General features: G+C 38.4%; 1 protein-coding gene across 1 annotated transcript in view; it reads right to left on the bottom strand.

Annotated features, from left to right (window-relative positions):
* Positions 1–20,295, bottom strand: part of LOC141007615 (androgen receptor-like) — a 28,118-nt gene extending 7,823 nt beyond the window's left edge. Inside the window, exons 1-5 of the mRNA XM_073479981.1 lie at positions 18,997–20,295; positions 14,204–14,355; positions 12,813–12,929; positions 6,107–6,385; positions 5,170–5,314 (exon numbers count right to left, since the gene is read on the bottom strand). Coding sequence (XP_073336082.1) covers positions 5,170–5,314; positions 6,107–6,385; positions 12,813–12,929; positions 14,204–14,355; positions 18,997–20,171 — 1,868 coding nt within the window. The 5' untranslated portion in view covers positions 20,172–20,295. The remainder of the gene's footprint in view (positions 1–5,169; positions 5,315–6,106; positions 6,386–12,812; positions 12,930–14,203; positions 14,356–18,996) is intronic.
* Between the last annotated feature and the right edge of the window lie 22 nt (positions 20,296–20,317).

Here is a 20,317-nt window from a genome sequence, read left to right as displayed (position 1 = left end):
GGAAAGAGGTGTGAATGCTAAGAATAATAAAACAACGTATAATGCTAATGCCTGCTTTATTAGATTCACGGTCATTTCAACTACACAGCCAATTACTACCACACATTTAGATGGTTAGCTACGTAAAACTTACATTGGATGCTCACCTGTCCAGGAGAAGAACAGCAAGCTCAGTATCCAACTTCAGCCCGATACTATCGCTAAGCTCTCTCCACCTCGGATATGCTTGTCCAATGTTTACACGCGATTTATTCCGCCTATTGTCACTGTCCCTTTTAGACTCTCGTTTCTCTACATCGGTCTTCCTTTTTTTGGCTTGCTTAGCCGTATACGCTTTTGTTGGTAATGCCGGGATAGTGGCTTTTCCTGCCGGGACGTCCGCCATTGCACCTTCACGGAACAATGAATGCGCATCGACTTTGGTCGAGCAACCAATAGGAACGCCCAAAACAGCTCGCTCTGTAAAATGAACTGTGATTGGCTGAACACTGACGTCACGGCACTGATTTTTTAAAACCTGAATACAGAGCCAAGAGGAGACACAGAAGTCCAGTGTTCTGTCATAACACTATGAACTACAATATGCTGAAAGGTTATTATTGATTTTTGACCAAATGACGCCAGAAGTAACTTACACACTCCAGCTTTAACCTATTTGGTCATTTGGGTATGAGGATGTGTTGCCTAAAACAATCAAAGTACAGACAAAATCTGAGCTTAATTCAATTGGAAATCTTTATTGAGTTGGTTGAGAAAATTGATACCACTCACATGTCCTCTGGCAAATAAACTGTATGGCAAAAGCAAGCAGCCAGTCTGCTCAGCTTAGAAATGGGGAAACAGTTAGCTCAATTCTGTCTGAAGGAACACAATTTATCAACAAGCATCTCTAAAGCTTACTAATTACAACATATCATACAACCTGTTATATCTCGTGAAAAAAACTTCTTCAGTCTTAAAGCTAAGCTACCCGACTGCTATCTTTATATTAACAGCACAGAAATGAGAGTGGTACCAATCTTCTCGTCTTGGCAAAAAACAAATATGTCCCACAATTTCAAACTACTGCTTTAAGTCAGTTACACCAAAAGCAAAGAATGTTGCTATGACAACGTGCATCTGCGTCCAAATCTGCAAAACCATCTTAGATTCAGATTTTGTCTCATGAGATAAAGTTAACAGCAGATATCTGTTCTCTCACATTTAAAACTATCTTGTTATTACAATTACGCTACTGTATTCTTGATGTGATTGTGCTGGAGTTTTATAAAGGGGAGGTATATAAGTACCTGTGCTTTTCGTTCAATAAAGAAAAGCCCAATGATTTCACTCCTTATTTCGGTCTCCAATTACGATGACTGCTCTGGGGTCTCTACCCCTCTTAAAAGACAGACTTGACTTGGCAGAGGACGGTAAGCAGCAGATTTAAAAGGTGACAAGGAGCACTTCAGTCCATTAACATTTACGCTCACATTTCTTTCAAAGAGCTTGAATTATCTACCTTCTGATTCACACCAGCCATAATTCACTCCTCAAAATCCAAATTACTGATCCACCACACCTCGAGCAACTGTATAAATTGACTTCTATCATTACATAAAACTTGTTCTTTAGTTTTCAACACATGAATTTTTGTTCTTGCAAAGATTGTGGTAAGTTGAGGGAAACCTTTAAAACTGTTCACTGTAGTCATAACCTAAAACTTTCACCTTTAATCTGTTGAGGATTTTGTGATATTCTCTTCCTATTATAAGTGCTTACACACAGATTCTGTCAGCTGACGAAGGCAAATATATGCTGTGACACCAGTGAATTGGGTGTGACAACAAGTGAGAAGCAAGGAAAGTTTGACTTAAGAGCTGCAGTTTTCTGCTCTGTGTCAGTCAGTGTACATTTTACAAAATAATCAACATAATGCGTTGAGCTACTTGGTCCTGTCAGGGCAGCATTCAGCAAACACAGTCAACAACTGTGATCTGCTTCATGGAAACCTGACTGAACTTCATGATAAATAAAACTGTACTTTGCATTATGAGTTTATTTGTAGTCAATGCTCTTTTCTTCTTATACTTTATAGAAGCAGTACCCCGGAAACTAAAACAATAAATGTATAACCATCCAAATCGTTCAAGTGGCACGCCACTGAAATCACACATCAAGTTCAGTTTGCTCGTCACAGAGTATTGCTCATCTCATAGTTGTCTAACATCATCTATAGGTGTGTGTGTGTGTGTGTGTGTGTGTGTGTGTGTGTGTGTGTGTGTCATAGTGCTGTCATCAGGGCTACCTCCAGAGTTTTTTTTATTTACAAACTTGTGGAGTTTTGAAAGATGTGGTCAATTACCCGACAGAGAGGGTTTAACAGAACAAGTATTGAGTTAATTTATGGGAGATATAGGATTCGAGTTGGAGTTTAATAGTCAGGACCATAGACAGAATAATAGTAGACAGCGTGTGGACGGAGCTTCTGCACCTATCAAGTATCTATCAACCTGCATCTCTTCTTCATCTCTTCAAAGTTTTCTCACTTGATTTATTATCTCAGTAAACTGTTTCCTGATGTGTTTATGATCTCACTCTCTGATGTGAAGTCTTCTTCAATACAGTTTGATGTTAATTTAGTAAATTATGATCCCAGATGTAGAGAAACAGACATTTAGTAAAACAGGACTTTAGGATGATGGTGTGTCCTTGGTTTTATCAGTTAGATCTAATCTGATGGTGACAGGCCTAAAGCAGAACACGTGGCTTCAAAACAGTGGTCCACAAACCAGTGTGTGACTGGTCACTGGATATCTTGGCTTCTACTGCTGTTATTTTGACCATTCCTTTATTTAATTTGTCTCTTATAAGCCTTCCAGCACAATACTAAATCACTGGAATGACCCTTTAATTAGAATAAGATATTCCTGTGGCTGCACAAAGCGAGAGTGTTTCAGTCACTCCATCTGATAACCAGTGTTTCCATAAACAGTCTTTGTCTAACTAATGGACAAAAGAATCTAACAGACTCGCAGCTGTATCTAAGTAGGAAACATCCACTTTCAACATTTCCATCAGAGATCCACATTTTGAGGAAAGGGAAAAAATACCAGAGTGCACGCAATTACTGATTATGTGGAAGTGTCACCGAAAGGTTTTCGTGAGCACACACAAAACCTGATAAATACAATGATCAAGTGAATTAGTATGACATTAAAGTAATAGCCAAAATTATTCCATATCTTAAACTAAAAGGTTTACCAAATTAACCTAAACAGCAAGTAAATTTGGCCACAGTGCCAAATTGATTATTAAATGCTGATGTTACCTGCCAGACTAGACACATCCATACACTCCTTTTACACAGTTCGTCGAAAAACTTGCTCATATTTAGCTTTGTGATTGATGTAGTCTCACAAAGCAATATTTATATGCACAGCCCTGTGTCGGGACTGGAGGAAGGTCTGGCTGCACCCAAAAAAAATGTAGTTTAAAACATTCAAAAATGAAATAAAATGAACAGAATGTAAAGAAATAACAGTTCTGATCATCAGGGATGTCTTTGTATTGTGTTGCAGGGATATCTATTAAAGTTAACATGCTAACCAGCTAGCCCTGTGATAGATAGTAAAGTACATTAACGTCTTCCATGTCTACATTCCTCGTATCTGTTCCCTGGTCCTCATGTGATTCTCTTTAGCCTGGTTTTGTTCCCTGCCCTTATGCTGCAAGCCTTTATCGTCTGCCTGCTTTGGTTTCCTGCGTTCGGGTCCTCTTTTGAAAAACATTCCAGTAGTTTTCTAGCTCAGAGGTTGTTATGGTTGTTTGCTGCATAAAACCCTAACATACAGATAGTGAAGGGAGAAGAACACTGACTGAAGGAGTCGGCCAGTGGTAGGCTTATTACAACCGGTGATTCAGACCATGATTCTCGTTACGCATTCAAGGACAGTGAAGACTTAAAAGGGAAATAGACTTAAAGGGAAAGCAAACCAAACACTAATGGACCTGTCTCACTTTTTATGTGACACAGTTTGGGTTTTCAGAGGACCAAACAGCAGCCCTAGAGCTTGCTCTACATATACTTAAATGCAAATAGCTTAATGCACTTTTGCTATGTTAAGCCCTTAACTCATTCTCATATTTCAAGATTATGCTGCTTGGATACTTTGACACTTTTTTGAATGCTCTGTTTATTCAGTGCAAGCTTGCTTTGTGCAAATGCTCTCTCTCAACAAGAATCTGCCTCACAGTTACATAGTACATTAACATACCTGGGAGCCACCCAGTATGACCAATACTGTGTGTCAGTCACTGAGCAGCTTGGGTTTTGTTGCTCATTTACTTCCCTGCCCAGATCCATTCTGCCAGTTCAAGATCAAGCCAGCTACCTTCAAGTTGGCTTCAAGGCTACTAACCCTTTAGTTTTATTCATGAATACAAATTCTCAATTTAACAATTCTGTCCAGCAAATTTTGACAGAGATACTAAAAGATGTTATTACTGTAGCTTGCATTAAAACAGAATATAACTGGTCATAATCACCGATCCAGTCTGTCAATCAATATCAAAGTTTGCTACAAAGAATATTCATCAGCCCCAAACAAAGAATTTCATGCACTGATGAAAGTTTTCTCAATATAAAGTGTAACAATTCCTGCATCCTAACATTAAATACATTAGTTTTTAAATAAGTATCAATTGATTTATAGATCAATTTAAGTTATCTACTTCCACAAATCTATACATTTGATGGAACTAGACCATTAATATTCCCCCCTAACTGTTGATATTTGTCATGAGTAATATTGAGCTCTGAATCAGTTTCACTCACCAGGGCTGTGAGAGTTTGAATGCTGAAAGCTAATATTCCTCCCTTTAATCTCACTGTGAGAAAAGAACACCTAAGGGGAAACTGAATGAACATGGTCCTAATAAAGTCCTGCAGCCATTTCTACCTCACGATTATATAATTCCAGAGATGCCTTTTGTGTTTGTGCATGAGCAGGACAGCAAACGAGAGAACGACGGAGACAGAAACTGGAGTCTGTATTATGTATGACAGCACCAGCTTACACACTGCGGTTGATCTCGATATATAATGAGGAGCACAGCATGTTGGTCATCCCCTGATAAAATCATTCTATACAACATTGGTGATATCAGGAATTCAGAGCTTGTACATACTCATTGAACACAAGATCCGGAGCGAAGTAAAGCATCCTGCCGTTGACGTTCTTATAGGACCTCCACCCCAGGCCAAACACCATCACCCCCATCCATGAATGCTGGATGACAGTCATTTGGTCGTCCACATGGAGATTTCTAAAACCTAAGGACAAAGATTTGGCATTGTAAATATGTGACAACATGGGATATCTTGTACCTAAACAACCACAAATGACTTTATGAAAAGTGATACTTGAGATGTCCTCAAACTTTCTCACCTCTCCCACTCACCTGACTCCTAAATCCACCCATAACGCCTCTTTAACCTGAGCCTGTCCCATTCCTGTTAACCTGTGGTTTCGCAACTGCCTCTGCCTGTAAGCTTACATACTAACATTTTACTATTAAAATCACTGAACTGTTCCTGCCTGCCTGTTGTGTACATTTGGCTCCTTTTCATTTCTGCCTCAAACACACCCTGTGACACACGGACTATCCCGCCAGGCATTTGGGTTGGTCTCTTACATTAGAGCGCCCGTCTCCTACAATTTTGATGTAAATTGTGACACTTTATTCCACAGTGGAAACTGCTTATGATGAGGTAGCAAAGCAGGAATGGTAATTGCTGAACACTGACACCTGTTACCAGTATTCAAGGTTATGAGTAGTTGTGTATTGTTTATTATTATTTAGTTTTCAGATGTTGTCCATCCAGCTTTTTGTCTATCATTTAATTATGGGAAGGAAACGAGTGATTTTCTGTGACCGGAGAATCACTGAATAGTTTTTCCTAGATTGTGAGCACAATTATACGTATTTTCTCATTTTATATTTTCCCTATCCAACAAAAGTGAAAGGCCAAAGATGTATGGCGTTGGATAAAAGATTGCAGCTAAAAAAATGTCACATGAAAGCTGGTTCACTGCACTGTGTCACAGGTTCGATAGTGTCTTACCTGGCAATCCTTTTGCCCATTTGACCACTTTGACCAGTTGTCTCTCCCCCAGCTCGTTGAGGCTGGTGAGCAGGGTGGCGGCCGAGTCTGGTTGGCCGTAGTCGTGTCCTGCGTTCACCACCTCGGGCTCAATGGACTCCAGGACGTTAAGAAAGACCACTTGGGAGTTGAAGCTCAGGCCTGATTTAGGAGAGATATTCGGCATAACCTCTGCAGGCTCCTGAAGGGGATGATCTTCGTCAGAGTTCTTATGTTGCCCAATCTTCTTTAGTTTACGTGCTACAAACCAGCACAAGAAATTAAGAATCACAAATTATGCTTAATGACGCGACATTAAAATGGCATTTTCTTGCACGCTGAATGACTCACTATAGAAAAGAGAATAATGAGCTAAAAGTCAGTTGTTTAATGCCATTAGTTCAGGTTTGACACATTGGATTGATTTTGACTGACTGCATTGCTCTACACACTTGTGTCTGGAGTCAGGAGTGATTTTCTGTCTTTGATTTTAAGGTCTTTTACTGCTCGATTGGAGCCATTACAGCTAAATGCAGTATGCAGAATGAACAGACGATGCTCAGTGAGGATACCATAGGTTTTCATTTTAAAAAAATGATCCCAAGATAGAAATACTGCATGTATGTAGGAGAGATCTGTTGATTAAAAATGAATGAAATGAATCACTGCTAAATAACACAATCTGAACATACTATGTGTAAACACTATGGGCAATTTTTTTCTCTGTTTAACATCAGAGGAAACTTATTCAACACACATGACTGTCCGAGTCAGAATACATGTAATTCCACTTTCTAAATCATCCATCAGAAATGTCTCATACTGCAGCTGTGGGTTTTAAGTGACCATTTAAGGGACATATCAATTTTACCCAACAATACTCAGACTGATCCGCTAATATCTTTGAATATACTGAATCATATTCCATTTGAAAGAAAACTCTCTGAACAGATGAGCCTCATCTGGTGGAAAGACCTGTGGTCATCATGTGTGAGAGCTTGCTAGTGATGAAAATGTATAAATGATTTCCTTTTCCTGTTATTACATTTTTTTTCCTCCCGAGAAGGTTTTGCAGAAAAGATTTTTTTTTATCTACACAGCTCTTTAAATCATGCACATGCTCTGAATTTATGTTCCCTTATGCACTACAAGACATATAAGGATTAAGAGACGGCAAAATGCCATAAACAACAAATACTGTGTGGTTAAAAAAAAAGAAAAAAAAAAGCCTTGTCCCCCGTCAGTTTAATGACAAAGCTGCAGTTTGCTTCCCCACAAACACTGAACTCCTGAGGCAGCTGCTCCATACGACAACCTGCACTTACAAACTAAATTGGAGCAGGTCTTTGACTTGGTGGAGTAGACTGTTATGTACAGTAAGTAGCAATGTCATTTGAGTGGATTAATTATATTTTGCTGAACAGCTGCTGGATCTTAACCAATCAGGATTCACTGCACTCAATAACTGACTGTTTTATTTCCTCAAGTACAAGAGCAACAAACAGTTGAGCTTCAGCTTAGCCTGTTATTTCAGAATGACAGCTGCACTGGAGAGTAAGTGACAGGCAAATACAGGTGGGGACTACGTGCGGAGTGCATCAGAGAACAGACACTTCTGTTGTTCAGTTCAGTTTCAATCTGTTACAGAGAGACACAGAACAAGATCTTTGAAATGGGTGTAATTTAATTAGTTTGACAATTAATGTTTCAGCTTTAAGAGGTAAAAAAAAACTTGACAACACTTTATAATAACCATCCTCATTAGAAGGTAATTTTAGTTAGTTAAACTTCAGTTAATAGATATTTCAAACAATGAAATTCTTTATAAACCATTTATTAAGCAATTGTTTATTGTAAAGCTACAGCTAATGTCTAAAATACTTTGTAAATGGTTAATAAATACTGTGTAGTTCATCTATAAACTTATTTGAATGGCCTTTATAAACAGGCTTGGGGAGTAACGGAATACATGTATACATGTAACAAGATTACGTATCAGGATACAAAAAAAGTTAACTTTATTCCGGTAAAGTTACAGAAAAAAAAGATGTAATATGATAATATACTAGTCCGTAACCATGCACATGGTCTCACACAACACCACTCTGGTCCCGAGTGAAACCGAATACACAAGTCTGTATTCTTACAGAATACACCACTGTTGAAGATGAAGATTAAATAAAAGTCTTCCTATTGATATTTATTTTCTCTTGTCTTATATGTTTATATTTAGTATTGAGGAAGTCCAAACGTAATGAGAAGTAATCAAGTTACATAATATTGTGATACTTGGAATACGTCACTAATGACATTTTAAACATGTAATTAGTAACTGTATTGGAATATATTTTTAAAGTAACCAAAGTTGCAACTGAAGTTCATAAATCTTTACAATTGTTTAATAAATGGTTTACAAAGCATTTAATTGTTTGTTAACAGTAAAATAATTGTCAATTAAAGTTTATTTAACTATAGATTTACCATTTATTATTGATGGTTATTATAAAGTGTCACCAAAAACTCCAAATCAAAATATGAGGAGACGTATTATTATTTCTTGAATCCATTTTTCTCAATGTTGACTGAACTGTTAATTGTCATGCGACTGCCTCCTGCAGCTTCTGTGTAGAGATGTCTCATTAAAGCTGCAGCCTGGCTTTTCAGTTGGATAAATATTGAATTGCCAGTTATAGACACGACTTAAGTCTCTCTCAAAGGTAGGAGGGTAGAAAGCACATTGCAAATTATATCAAAAGGATCATTTGCAAGTCTCATGCTGTCAGGTGTGATCCAGTAACAATCATTTCATATAAAAATGGTTAATTAAAAATTCCTACCTGGGATTCTCAGTTTTGACAGAGGCAGCCGTCTAATCTTTGCAGAGTGCAGTGTGAACAGGTTGTGATGAAGCCAATACAAACAGAAGGTTGACATCCACTAGATGAAGTTAAGCATTACCTTTGTTACACTCACAGATTAATAAGTCAGTTGTCCGTATAAAGAGTTGGTATACGTTGGCTGACCAGCATCAGTATCGTACATCATTTCCAGCTAAAACTGACTTCCAGTGAATAGCAAACTATCTATTACAAGCCCATTTTCAGTCAAATCACATTGCACATGTAAAACTTATTGGACATTTTCTGCTCAATGTAATCACTTTTTTCCTCCATTTCCTTCTATGTGATTACCCATCTCATATCATTATAATCACCATCTTTATCAAACTATCTTTTCAGTCAGTTTAGCTTTTTTGTCCGTTCCTCTTGAAAAGCCCTTTTAGTAATGTGTGCCTTCACAGATGCCCACTTTGGTGTCCAGGTTGTAGATGTCATATAAAAGTCTAATAAAACCTTCCACAAAGTCACCTATCACTTAAAAATAATTCCCATTACAGGTCTAGTTGTTCCTTAGTTAGATAGCAACTCCACCAATTTTACACATTAAAGTATGTTTACAGGTCTTGGGGAGTACTACTGTATATGTGAAAAAAGTAGTAGAAAGCATTTTGTGACTCCAGCTGCATGTAGTCTGATAAATTGCCTCATACCTCATGATATCAATCAGTGGCTGAGTTACACTGACGTGGATAATGAAGTCGCCAGATTTTAAAAGGCCACTACATTGTCTGCATTGCATTCCTATATGACTGTTGGACTCATCAGGAACTGTGTGAAAACAGCAGAACCAGAGATATCACCTTTTTTTTTATCCCAAGATGTTCTCTTCCTTTTTAAATACAAGTGCCTACATTACGCATAATGCAATTTAGACATTGAGAGACATCATTGGGGGTAATTCATTAGATTACATGCAGCTTCCTCTGGACACACAAGTGGCTTTATACTACTTTTTCCACACATGCAGTAGCTCTCCCCAAGACCTGTTAACACACTTAAATGTGTAAAATTGGCGGAGTTACCCTTTAACCTATCAATTCAGATGAACAGATAAAAGGAGTTTAATTGTGAAATAGCATTTTTGGACTAAAAATGGAACACTGTTTAGCTCACATGACCATTTCGATTAAATATCCTTGATTCAGGGCTATCAACTCTTTGTACCTGTGGTTATACTTTGTTGCACTAAACACCAAACACAGCTTAGATTCTATTTTTCAGCCATGATTGATTATTATTAGGAAAGTCATGCACTGTATGTGTTTTCATGTAAGAAATTATGTTATCTGAAGTAGAAGTTTGGTATTAAATTAAATGTTTGCAAAAGAGTAGAGGAAGAGGAATTAGAATAATTTACTGTTGGTTAAAATAAAACCCTAATATTGCCTTGTGTCTCGAAGGTTATTTCTCCAATTGGTCAAAAATACCTTTAATTACTCTCATTATTACTAAAAAATTGCAAAGACTTTACACAAACATTAAGGGTTCTGTTATTGTTCAGAGTTAACACTCCACTGTGAGTATTTCCAGCTGCTCTTTGTTTGATATTATTCATATAAATTTAGTAAACTTATCCTTGTTGAGCTTTGGACTGTTGGTCAGACAAAGTAACGTTCGAAAAAGTCTCTTTAGACTCTGGGGAATGTTAACAAACATTGGTGACACTTTATTATAACCATCATTACTAAATGGTCAATCATTCCACTGTTAACAAACAAATGAATTGCTTTATGAACCATTTATTGACCAATTACAAAGTATTATAAACATCAGTTGCAACTTTATGATAAACAATTGCTTAATAAATGGTTAATAAAGTGTTTAATTGTTTATTAACAGGGAAATAACTGTTTACTAAAGCTTAATGAACTATAATTACTATGATTAACTATATTTATTTATATTCCATAATTAACTATATTTGCTTATGTATAATATAACTTGATTATATAACTTGATTAATTGTTAGTTAGTAATCAAGAAAATAAGCAGCCCTGCAGCCCTAACCCTATATTACATTGTTTCCACTGACATGCTCCACTCCTACATTACAATATAATCATATAATCTTTATATATCTCTTTAAGGACTGGTTGATGACCTAAAAATTAAAATGTTTGAAAAAGTTAACAGTAAAAATAACTTAAGTGCTCATCACAAAAGTCCTCATAAAACCATCTACTGAACCGTGGCTGAGTTGAACGCGTTGTAGTCATTTCATCATTTCATGAAAAGAACTTTCTGACTATATTCAAAATATAAAACATTTTTTGAATAAGTAATATATTCAAACTGGCAAAGCCACTGTGAAGTTGAGGGGAAAGGCCATTTGTGTAAATCATTAAATCAAAGTTTAACTCTGTTGTGTGCCAGTTGGGTTAGAGACTCAACTTGTTCTGGATGTTTCATGAAAAAAGCATCCAGGTCTAAGAAAATCATGGGTTTTAGATCAGAAACTGTAAAAGTTGTTAGTGTGATAGGCTCAAATTGTGATAAAATCAAGTCCATAATTAAGTCTAAGGAGCCAAAGTGCAGATGAGCAGTAAGCTTCCTCCTTCAGGTTGCTGCAATATGAGACCGCTATCATGGTTTTGCAACTGTGCCCTCCCTGCTCAGTTTCTATTTGGGGATATAATTAACATTCCAGAAATAATATGGAATTCAAATGATAAAAATGAAATTTTCAAGCAATTTCAATAACTATGCTTTTCAGTCTTGAACAGATGGCAAACTCAACCAGATTCAGAGTCTTCAGAATGTTCAAACTATGAGGAGGGACACAAATAACAGATCTTAATGATATTATCTAAAGATACAAAGCTTATAATTTAACTGATATAACTGCCTATACATCTGCAATTTTGCCAATTTTGTAATAAATAAATCAAAATTCAATTAGTAGAACTAGAAACGTTTTTCTTTCAGTACTTTAAGAATCTGCTTTAAAGTATTTTTGAGTAAAAAACCTTGGGGATAAAAAGACCAAATGTCTAATTTTTAGGCTTCCACTTCTACAAAAGATTGTCATAAATTTTCCTGTGAAATGCTGCGAACGAATTACATGTCTAGGATGAGAACATATGTGAAAGGAGGCTCTTTTTAGTGACAACTAGAAAAGGTGTGCCTTTTTACTTACAATCACAGCATTAGATCACATTTTCCCTCCATGGGTTTGTCAGTGACTGGTGGCAAAAATTGCCAGCATGTCTGCGGCTTTAATTCACGTGTCTCATGTCAGCTTTGTGCTTCCAGCACAATTTTCACCGTTAACAGAATGAGAAAATGGAAGAGAGTGAAAATTGAACACAGGACTAAAATTAGTCCACTACATGTCAATCTTTACAGCCTAATATGACGAGCAGGTCTGGGTGACAGTAAGGAGAAGTGAATGGAATAGGTCTAAATTGCATGGCAGCTCAGTCAGGGGCTTGATTATCAGTAACATCCCCTATTGTGATGATGCTACAATTGAAGAGAGCCAGCCAAGATGTGCAGTGTAGAGAGAATAAAGTACTTGGTCTTGGGAAACCATTAATAGTTTCACTTTTAGGATTTCACTTTCTCAGTAGTGGGCTTTGTTCGCACAGGATGCAGTGCACAGTGTTTATTATAGTCTGTACTGCACAAATGTATGTATTAAAATGCAAATTCATACAGCACTCATCCTGCCTGCACTGAAATGCAACTGATGATAACAAGTATGACTAATAACGCGAGAATAAACCACAGCAATAAAATAAAATAAACGATAATGGCTCTCTGTAAAAGCGGCAATTAACCCAGCCTACCTCCCAGAGTCATTCCAGCTTCGAAACACTTCCTCAGCCGACAGGACGGGCAGTTCTTTCTTCTTAGTTTATCAATTGTGCAGTCATTTTTGCTTGCGCACAGGTATTTCTGTTTGCCTGCATGGACAAAGAAACCAGAAGTTACTTATGTTTAAAGTCCAAATACATTACATACGTACATTTTGAATTCTACTATGAGTGTTATAATCTGAGATTACAACTCATTTTATCTCAAGAAAATGTTTGCATTTTACTTTTCTGTAAACCACAAATACCTTCAAATTTGTATGTGTCGTGTATCATATCAACATTTCTGACATATCACGTTCACATTACTTTCATGTTGGAATGTGGAGGGGATCGTGGTGCGGTGACAGCCGGGCAAGACGGCTGGCAAGCAGAGACCACTGTTTGAGACGACTTTTCAACGTTTGTCAGAGTGAAACCACCGGATATTTTTGACAAGATGTTGGGACATTTTCCAGTTGTTGTTTTTTTTTAGATAAGATACAACATGATCTCCCTAACCCTTACCAAGTGTTTTTTGTGCCTAAATCTAACCAGATCATAAGAACAGCGTTGCTACAACATAAAGTCAAAATGGAACATAAAGTAAAAAATGTAAAGTTGCAACATAAAGAAATATAAAGTTTCAACACATTCGTGGTTTGCAGAAACGTACATTGTCTGGAAATTGGCTTGGGTTGGGCAGCCAGGCTGGACATGCATGCATGTGAGTCTCTCTCTGTCCTCACTTTGTCCATTTGCAACATAAGACTATGCAGTAACAGAATCTTTATTCATATTGGATCAGCACCGCCTACTTTTGTCTGAGTTTGGTGAGCAGTGTGTTCAGATTCTTCCAGATTTCACCAGAATAAAATCTTGGCAGTTAAACCACTGATATTTTCACATTTGTGTCAAAGGCTACATATCAGTTTGACATTTCTACAAAATGTGATACATCACTTTCAACCTGACTTTCATATCAGGAGGGGATATCATGTCATGCAGTTACAGGCAAGAAGGCTACCAAACAGTTTGAGACTGCATTCCAACATTTGTCAGCATGACGCCACCGGATATTTTTAAGGAGACCTTGGGACTACTTCCAGTCATGTTTATTGTGACCAAAACTGATATTTGAAGTATTTTCCTTCCCCTCGCCATTTTATGCCTAAATCTAACCAGATCACAAGTACAGCATTGTCGCAAGATAAAATTTTAAATTTCACGTCAAGCTCTGTGGTTTATCAATGAGAGAGATACAGAGAATCTGTAAACATCACTCTGATTCACATAAAGCAACAGGTTTAACTGCTGAATTGTTGCATCAAAGTGGTTGTTGATGTACCAAACTCAGCACAGAGGCTGGCCCCTTTAAGCGTTACCTTCTGCAGCTCTTTTGAAGAAAACCTTGCAGCTACCACAGGTGAGTGCACCGTAATGGCAGCCAGACGCCTCGTCCGAACAGATCAGGCACATCCTCTGAGCTGGAAAGAAGAACTCCATTGGGAACATGTGCTCGCTGCTGGAGTCGAACCTGCAGTCAAACATGTGACACAGGATTTATATAAACCATGACCAGCCACAGGATAAACATCTGGCTCATCTTCTGTTGACTTGATTGTTGGTCATTTTTGGATATCTTTAATATCATTAACATTGTCTGCTCCCTTAGACTTACCAACTGGGTCACTGCTTTCGTAGATATTGCTTCTTAATCTCTTTGACTTCATTATGTAGTGAAACCAACAGCCTATTTGTGATAAATATAGCCTGACCTTGAACTAATTTACGAATGAAGTCCATAATGCTTTATATTTGTTAAATACTGTCCAAACGTAACCCCAAAGCATTCACTGTTCATTCCCCTGAACCATGCCAAGGCCTCTCGGTGAGTGATTTAAGGAAGGCAGAGAGTGTGATGACTGAGGATGGTGTGGGAAAGATGTGAGCGCCAACACCACGGCCAAGGGGCTGGGGGTAAGGGGACACAGTGGGCGCCTGGCTTCAGCCTTGAACACTGAGAGATTGGAAAAGGCTCAGACACAACGTTGCGTCAGTGACGTGCAACTTGGATATCAAGGTTCAGTGTAAAAGAGAGACAAGGATGAAGAACGTCCACTGTGTCCTGATTTATTCTAGGTGATAACTTCACGACAGAAAAAATTCAGATAAATAAAAGTCTGAAACTACAAATTAATCACAACTTGTTTCAATTCAATTCAATCTAATCAAGAAACAAGAATATTAAAGCAATCATGATGTGATGCATGTAAATTACAATAAAAGCAGGACAAAGACATGGCCAGCACTAAAAGGAGAGCAAATGATGATGCAACAAAGCAAAGTCAAACAAAACAACAAGCAAACACAAGCAAGCACAGACATAACACGTAAGTTACAGAACAGCTTGGCAAAAACGGACGTGAGCAAGGACAAGATAAGAGCAAAGACAACCGCAGGCAGAGACAGATATGAGAAACAGGAACAACAATGATATTAGTAACACTAATTAAGTATTTAGTGTTTCTTTATACAATGTTACCAAAACAATGGAGATGACTTGACTGACGTCATTCACTACACAACACTAATTAGCCACGAAACCTGTAATTAGAGCATGAAATGAGTTGGTAGTTTGAATAATGAGAGCTGAGACGATGAATAATAAAAGAATTCCTACGTGGTCTGCGATCCTTCAACAGAAAAAGTGAAAAATATGCATGTCAAGATGAGTACGCAACACTGGATACAGATCAGAAAAGGTACCTGTTAATAATAATAATAATAATAATAATAATAATAATAATAATAATAATACCCAGTGCAACAGATGCAAATAAACTAATGCACAGTCTCTTTTGTAAGTTAAAAAGTAAGTTAATTTTTTTTTTAACTCAGGCCAGATGAAAACTCCCTATTAACCATGACTTCCAACTATTTCTTTTATATAACTTCCTGCTGGAGCTTCTTAGAAGGCCTAAATACTTTGTAGTGGGTCAAGGCTGACACAAACCACATTAAATCTTGTTTTTGAAAACAAAGATCACAGTCATACATGTCTACAGGGTTTTAAAGAAGGGTAGTAAACAACTTTTTTTTTTTAATTTGCCAACTTAATGTCTCTTTGTGTGAGAATGACCACAATTACGGCTGGATGATACAGCAAAAAAATGATCCTCAGGCAGATTTAAGGTGGGTCACATAGGTGGTTCTTTATTCCTTCCTCTCAGCAAACAGCATATACTCATCAGTACCACCTTTTTCCAGGTTGTCAAAATGGCCCCTATTTATAGGGTGTCACAGCTAATGACCCTGGAAGATTTCACCCACAGGGATCCACTTCCTACCAACATGTTTAACCCACCCTTTTTATTCCTATATTTACACCACGTAATCAGTAACCTATATACACACCCTCACTTGCCTCCCCCAACAACGAAAATACACATCCCACTTCATATTACATTTACTAAAGTACAATACACACATCTACCACCCCCACACTAATTTACACTTGGTTGCCCCCGGAACTATAAAATCGGTGTCCGTTCCCTGGGGAAGCCTTTTGCCTGCCCACCATACACTTGACTTCTTCACTGCATGCACTTATTGAGCAACACAATACACATTCATGTGTGTCATACATGTTTAAGCATTTAACACATTTAATATGCACCTTTAACCCTCTGTCCCTCTGCTCTAGGTGGAGCTGCGTGGCCCACACAGCACCCACCTGCAAAACCAAGACTCGACAAAGGACAACAAACATTCAATAAATACGCTAAACATATCCATACAAATGTGCAAAAAACAGTGTTAAATTGTATTGTGCAAGTCTCCAATAAAGTGCTGTTGCTCCTCTTAAAGTGTCTGTGCAATTATGCAATTAAGTGCATATGTAGTCACACTCAGTCCAAAGTGCGTATATTATATTATAATACCAAGAAGCAGACAGAACAAATTACAGTATCAGTTTAAAAGTGTCACTTTTGTTTTGGAGAAGAAATTTAAACTCAGAATTATAATATTTACAATATTAACAAAGTAATAATGCAAACTCAGAAATATTATTTTTTTCCATAACTGAATAAACAAGCTGTTCTCAGAGGAAAATAAGTCACCAGCACAGTTTCAAGCAACAAAAAGGTGTCAGGGTCCGCCACATATAAACAAAGTAAAACCGTATGAAATTGTGTTGTTCTTTAAGGTCAGTTTGCTTATTCAGTTTATTCAGTCATGAAAAGGAGAGTTTGTTTAGGCATTTGATATCAGACAATGAAAAAAGTTAGAAAAAACGAAGATGTTAATAAATTAAATTTAACCAAAACTACAGCTACACATCAGTGCCATGCCATACATCCTCAGCCAGCTCGACCTGTGGCCACAAATTCTTTCAGTTAAAACCCACTTCAGCAGTAGAAACAAGAGGCAAAGCTACAGGTGCTCACTCATGGAAGAAGCATTTATCAATTTGGTGACAGAAGAAAGTTCAGCAGAGCTCGACCTGTTGCAAATGAGCAGCAGATCACTGCAGCTACGGCTCGGCTATGTTGTTAATACATTGACATATTTCCTCTCTGTCCATTTTTAAAACATCCATGAAACATTGAGCAACAATCATTTAATGATGATCCTTTGTCAGCTATGAAATGTAAAAATGTGGAACAAAATCAAAATAGATATCCAAATACATTACAGATGGGACTCTGGAGACCTCTGACACAGATCAAATATATCGCCTGTGGTTTTTACTGTCATTGCCAACAGCTAAAATATTCCACAAAGACAAGTAAGAAGTGTCTCTCTGCAGACATGGGACTAAGAACAGTTGCTAGTTTTGTTTCACAGCGCTCACATGTTGATGATTTTTGCAGAAAAAAAGAGTTAGTGTATTCAATCATTCACCAGCCCAGTGAAATCACAGACAGAAAGGGCACGATGATGTCAGGACAACTCTTTCTGGTGGACACGCAGTACCTTGTAGCTGAAAGCAAACCATGCGGACATTAAAACGCCTTAACATAACATAACATAAAATTGTCACAAAACTCTCAGCACTCACCTCGGCTTTAAAATAGAAAAATAAAACAAATCAAACTTTACTGACTTTACTTTGTTGTTGCTCCATGTTGTGTGTGTGTGTATTCTTTGTAATCACTTCTGACAACAATTAGATTAGATTAGATTTATGCTTACAAGAAAAAACACGTAGTTCATTCTTATCTCCAGTTATGTCCATACGGATATTATGAGCCAAATGTGAGCCAAACAGAACACTGTAAATGATTTATTTTGATGTTTGATAAAGGAGGCCAAACAAATTAAAAGGAAAAAAGCACTCTTTTAAAGAAAAAAGCAAATGTTCTTGTATAGAACTTTATGGATTTGATGTATGACATATCGTACAGATATGATTTATTAATACTAAGACTTTGTATAAAAAAATAACAATACAATCTTTATAATAGTTTACCAATGTGGAATTACCCAAATTAAAACATGTAAATATATAATCTAAATAAGGAAGGAATAAGGAATCTAAAAGGAATTTCATTTAAAGACAAAAAAACAACAACATGAAATCAGCTTCCTGCACATACATCGAACATGTTGAGGATGTGAACCACTCCAGTGTATTTAGGGCTGTATGAGAATACACCACAGCCTTAGTCTGATGAGCTGAAGTTTCCCAGTGCATTTACTGAAAGTAGCCCGATAACATCCACAAATACAGAAGTGTGCACGCAGAAGAAAATGTGAGGCAAATCAGGTTTCTTTTAGTGCACAGTAATGTTGTCATTTTTAAAAACATGGTGATATTTAAGTGTAAGAAATTAATTTCAAAAAGCAGGATGAATGTTAAGATTTAACACGCCAGTTTCTCTGTGTTTTATTTTGTTGTTGTTACTGGCCGGTGGATTGTTCACTTGGCCCCAAACCCCACTGAAGACAGACTCCTCACACTCATGTCTGGGGTCAGATTAAGGTCATGTGAGATTTAAGACATGTAGCATTTTATTATCTGATATCAAAGTGTACCTTTTTACTGTCAGAGCAAAGTCACCTTTTTCTTCTTTATAACTTTTTTTTCAGCTTTTTAATCCCATGGCACAAAATATATTTGATAATTACTATTATTAATAGTAGTAGTAGTAGGAGTATTAATATAGTTTACCTGGGGTCACTGTAGGGGACATCGAGCCACTCGCCGACTTCACTCTTCACGTAGCTGGAGTTGGGATAGGGCGACCTCAGCATCCCGCCTGGGTACCACTGTTCCGGGCGCGCCACGCTCCTCTCGTATGGATGACATAACGCGCTGTTGGCTCCTGTGCTGTGTGCGTTCATGCACTGCCTCGGACCCCAACACTGGGAGTTGTACCTGTCATTAAAGGTGTAATTGCCGCCCCACAACGCTCCGGCAGATTCAGTGTCCTCGCATTTGATTTTCACGCTGTATTGCTCCGGCTGATAACCACTTGTTACGAACCGGCTCTCCATGACTTCCCCGAAGTCTCCCGCTTCATCGGGGGGCTTGTAGAGCTGCCACGGCCTCTCTGGAGCAGGCGAGCCGAAGTGTGCCATATTGCCCGGCAGCGCGGATTGGGCATACGGACACGCGGCTGCACGCACTGAGTCCTGGTGAGCCGTCTCCTCTGGAGTTAGGTCCTCAGCCTTGCACAATGTGAAGTTGTGCTCATCTACAGGTGTCCGAGTGGAGGTGAGGTGTTGCAGGTGCGCACCGGTCTCTGAACTTTTAAACATGTCCATCAGCTGCTGCTGCTGCTTGTGTCCGTGCAGCGGCCGCTCTTCGGGGCACTTGTACTCGCTGACGGGAGCCTGGGCACCGGGACAGCTCAGAGGCGCGGCTCCAACTCCGAACAAATACTCTCCTCGTAACTGGTCATTTGCTGCGCACTGGGAGAGAGCAGCCTCCATGTCGCTGGGGTCATTGGACTCCATGGCCAGTCCCAGAGACACGGACACAGCTTTGCACAGCTCCCTGGCTGTCTCTGAGATTGTGGCGCAGGCAGAAAAAGAGCGGCTGTCGCCCACACGGCAGTCAGCGTTAAACAACTCCTCCTGAGGAGCAGCAGCTGTTTGACAACAATGTTTTTCCATGTCACAAACGAGCGGGATCATGTGTCCGGACTCGTAAGTGTTTGGGTCTGCGTTGTCGGCTTCTCTCATCCTGCCGGCACCGTTTCCCGTTGAGTTTCTGGAGACACGGAGCGGACTTTCTCCAGTGTTTTGCGCCATGCTGGGCGCGCTCACGGCGTCGCCTGTCTTTACTTTCTCACCTCGCGACCAGATTTTGGTACAAGATAACTGTCCGCTAGTTTGGCTCATATCCCAGAAAGTGTTTACTCGCCCTAGAGAGACTGGAACTTTGCACGGCCACCAGACAAAAAAGCCCAGTGTCTACAGGTCCCAGAAATTGTTACTGACTACTAACCAACTCTCACGACGTGGGAAAAGGTTTTGGTAAAAGGTCT

The sequence above is a fragment of the Pagrus major genome, chromosome 13 (genome assembly GCF_040436345.1).
Source record: "Pagrus major chromosome 13, Pma_NU_1.0".
NCBI lineage: Eukaryota > Metazoa > Chordata > Actinopteri > Spariformes > Sparidae > Pagrus > Pagrus major.
This window is presented reverse-complemented; position numbering and strand designations above follow the sequence as displayed.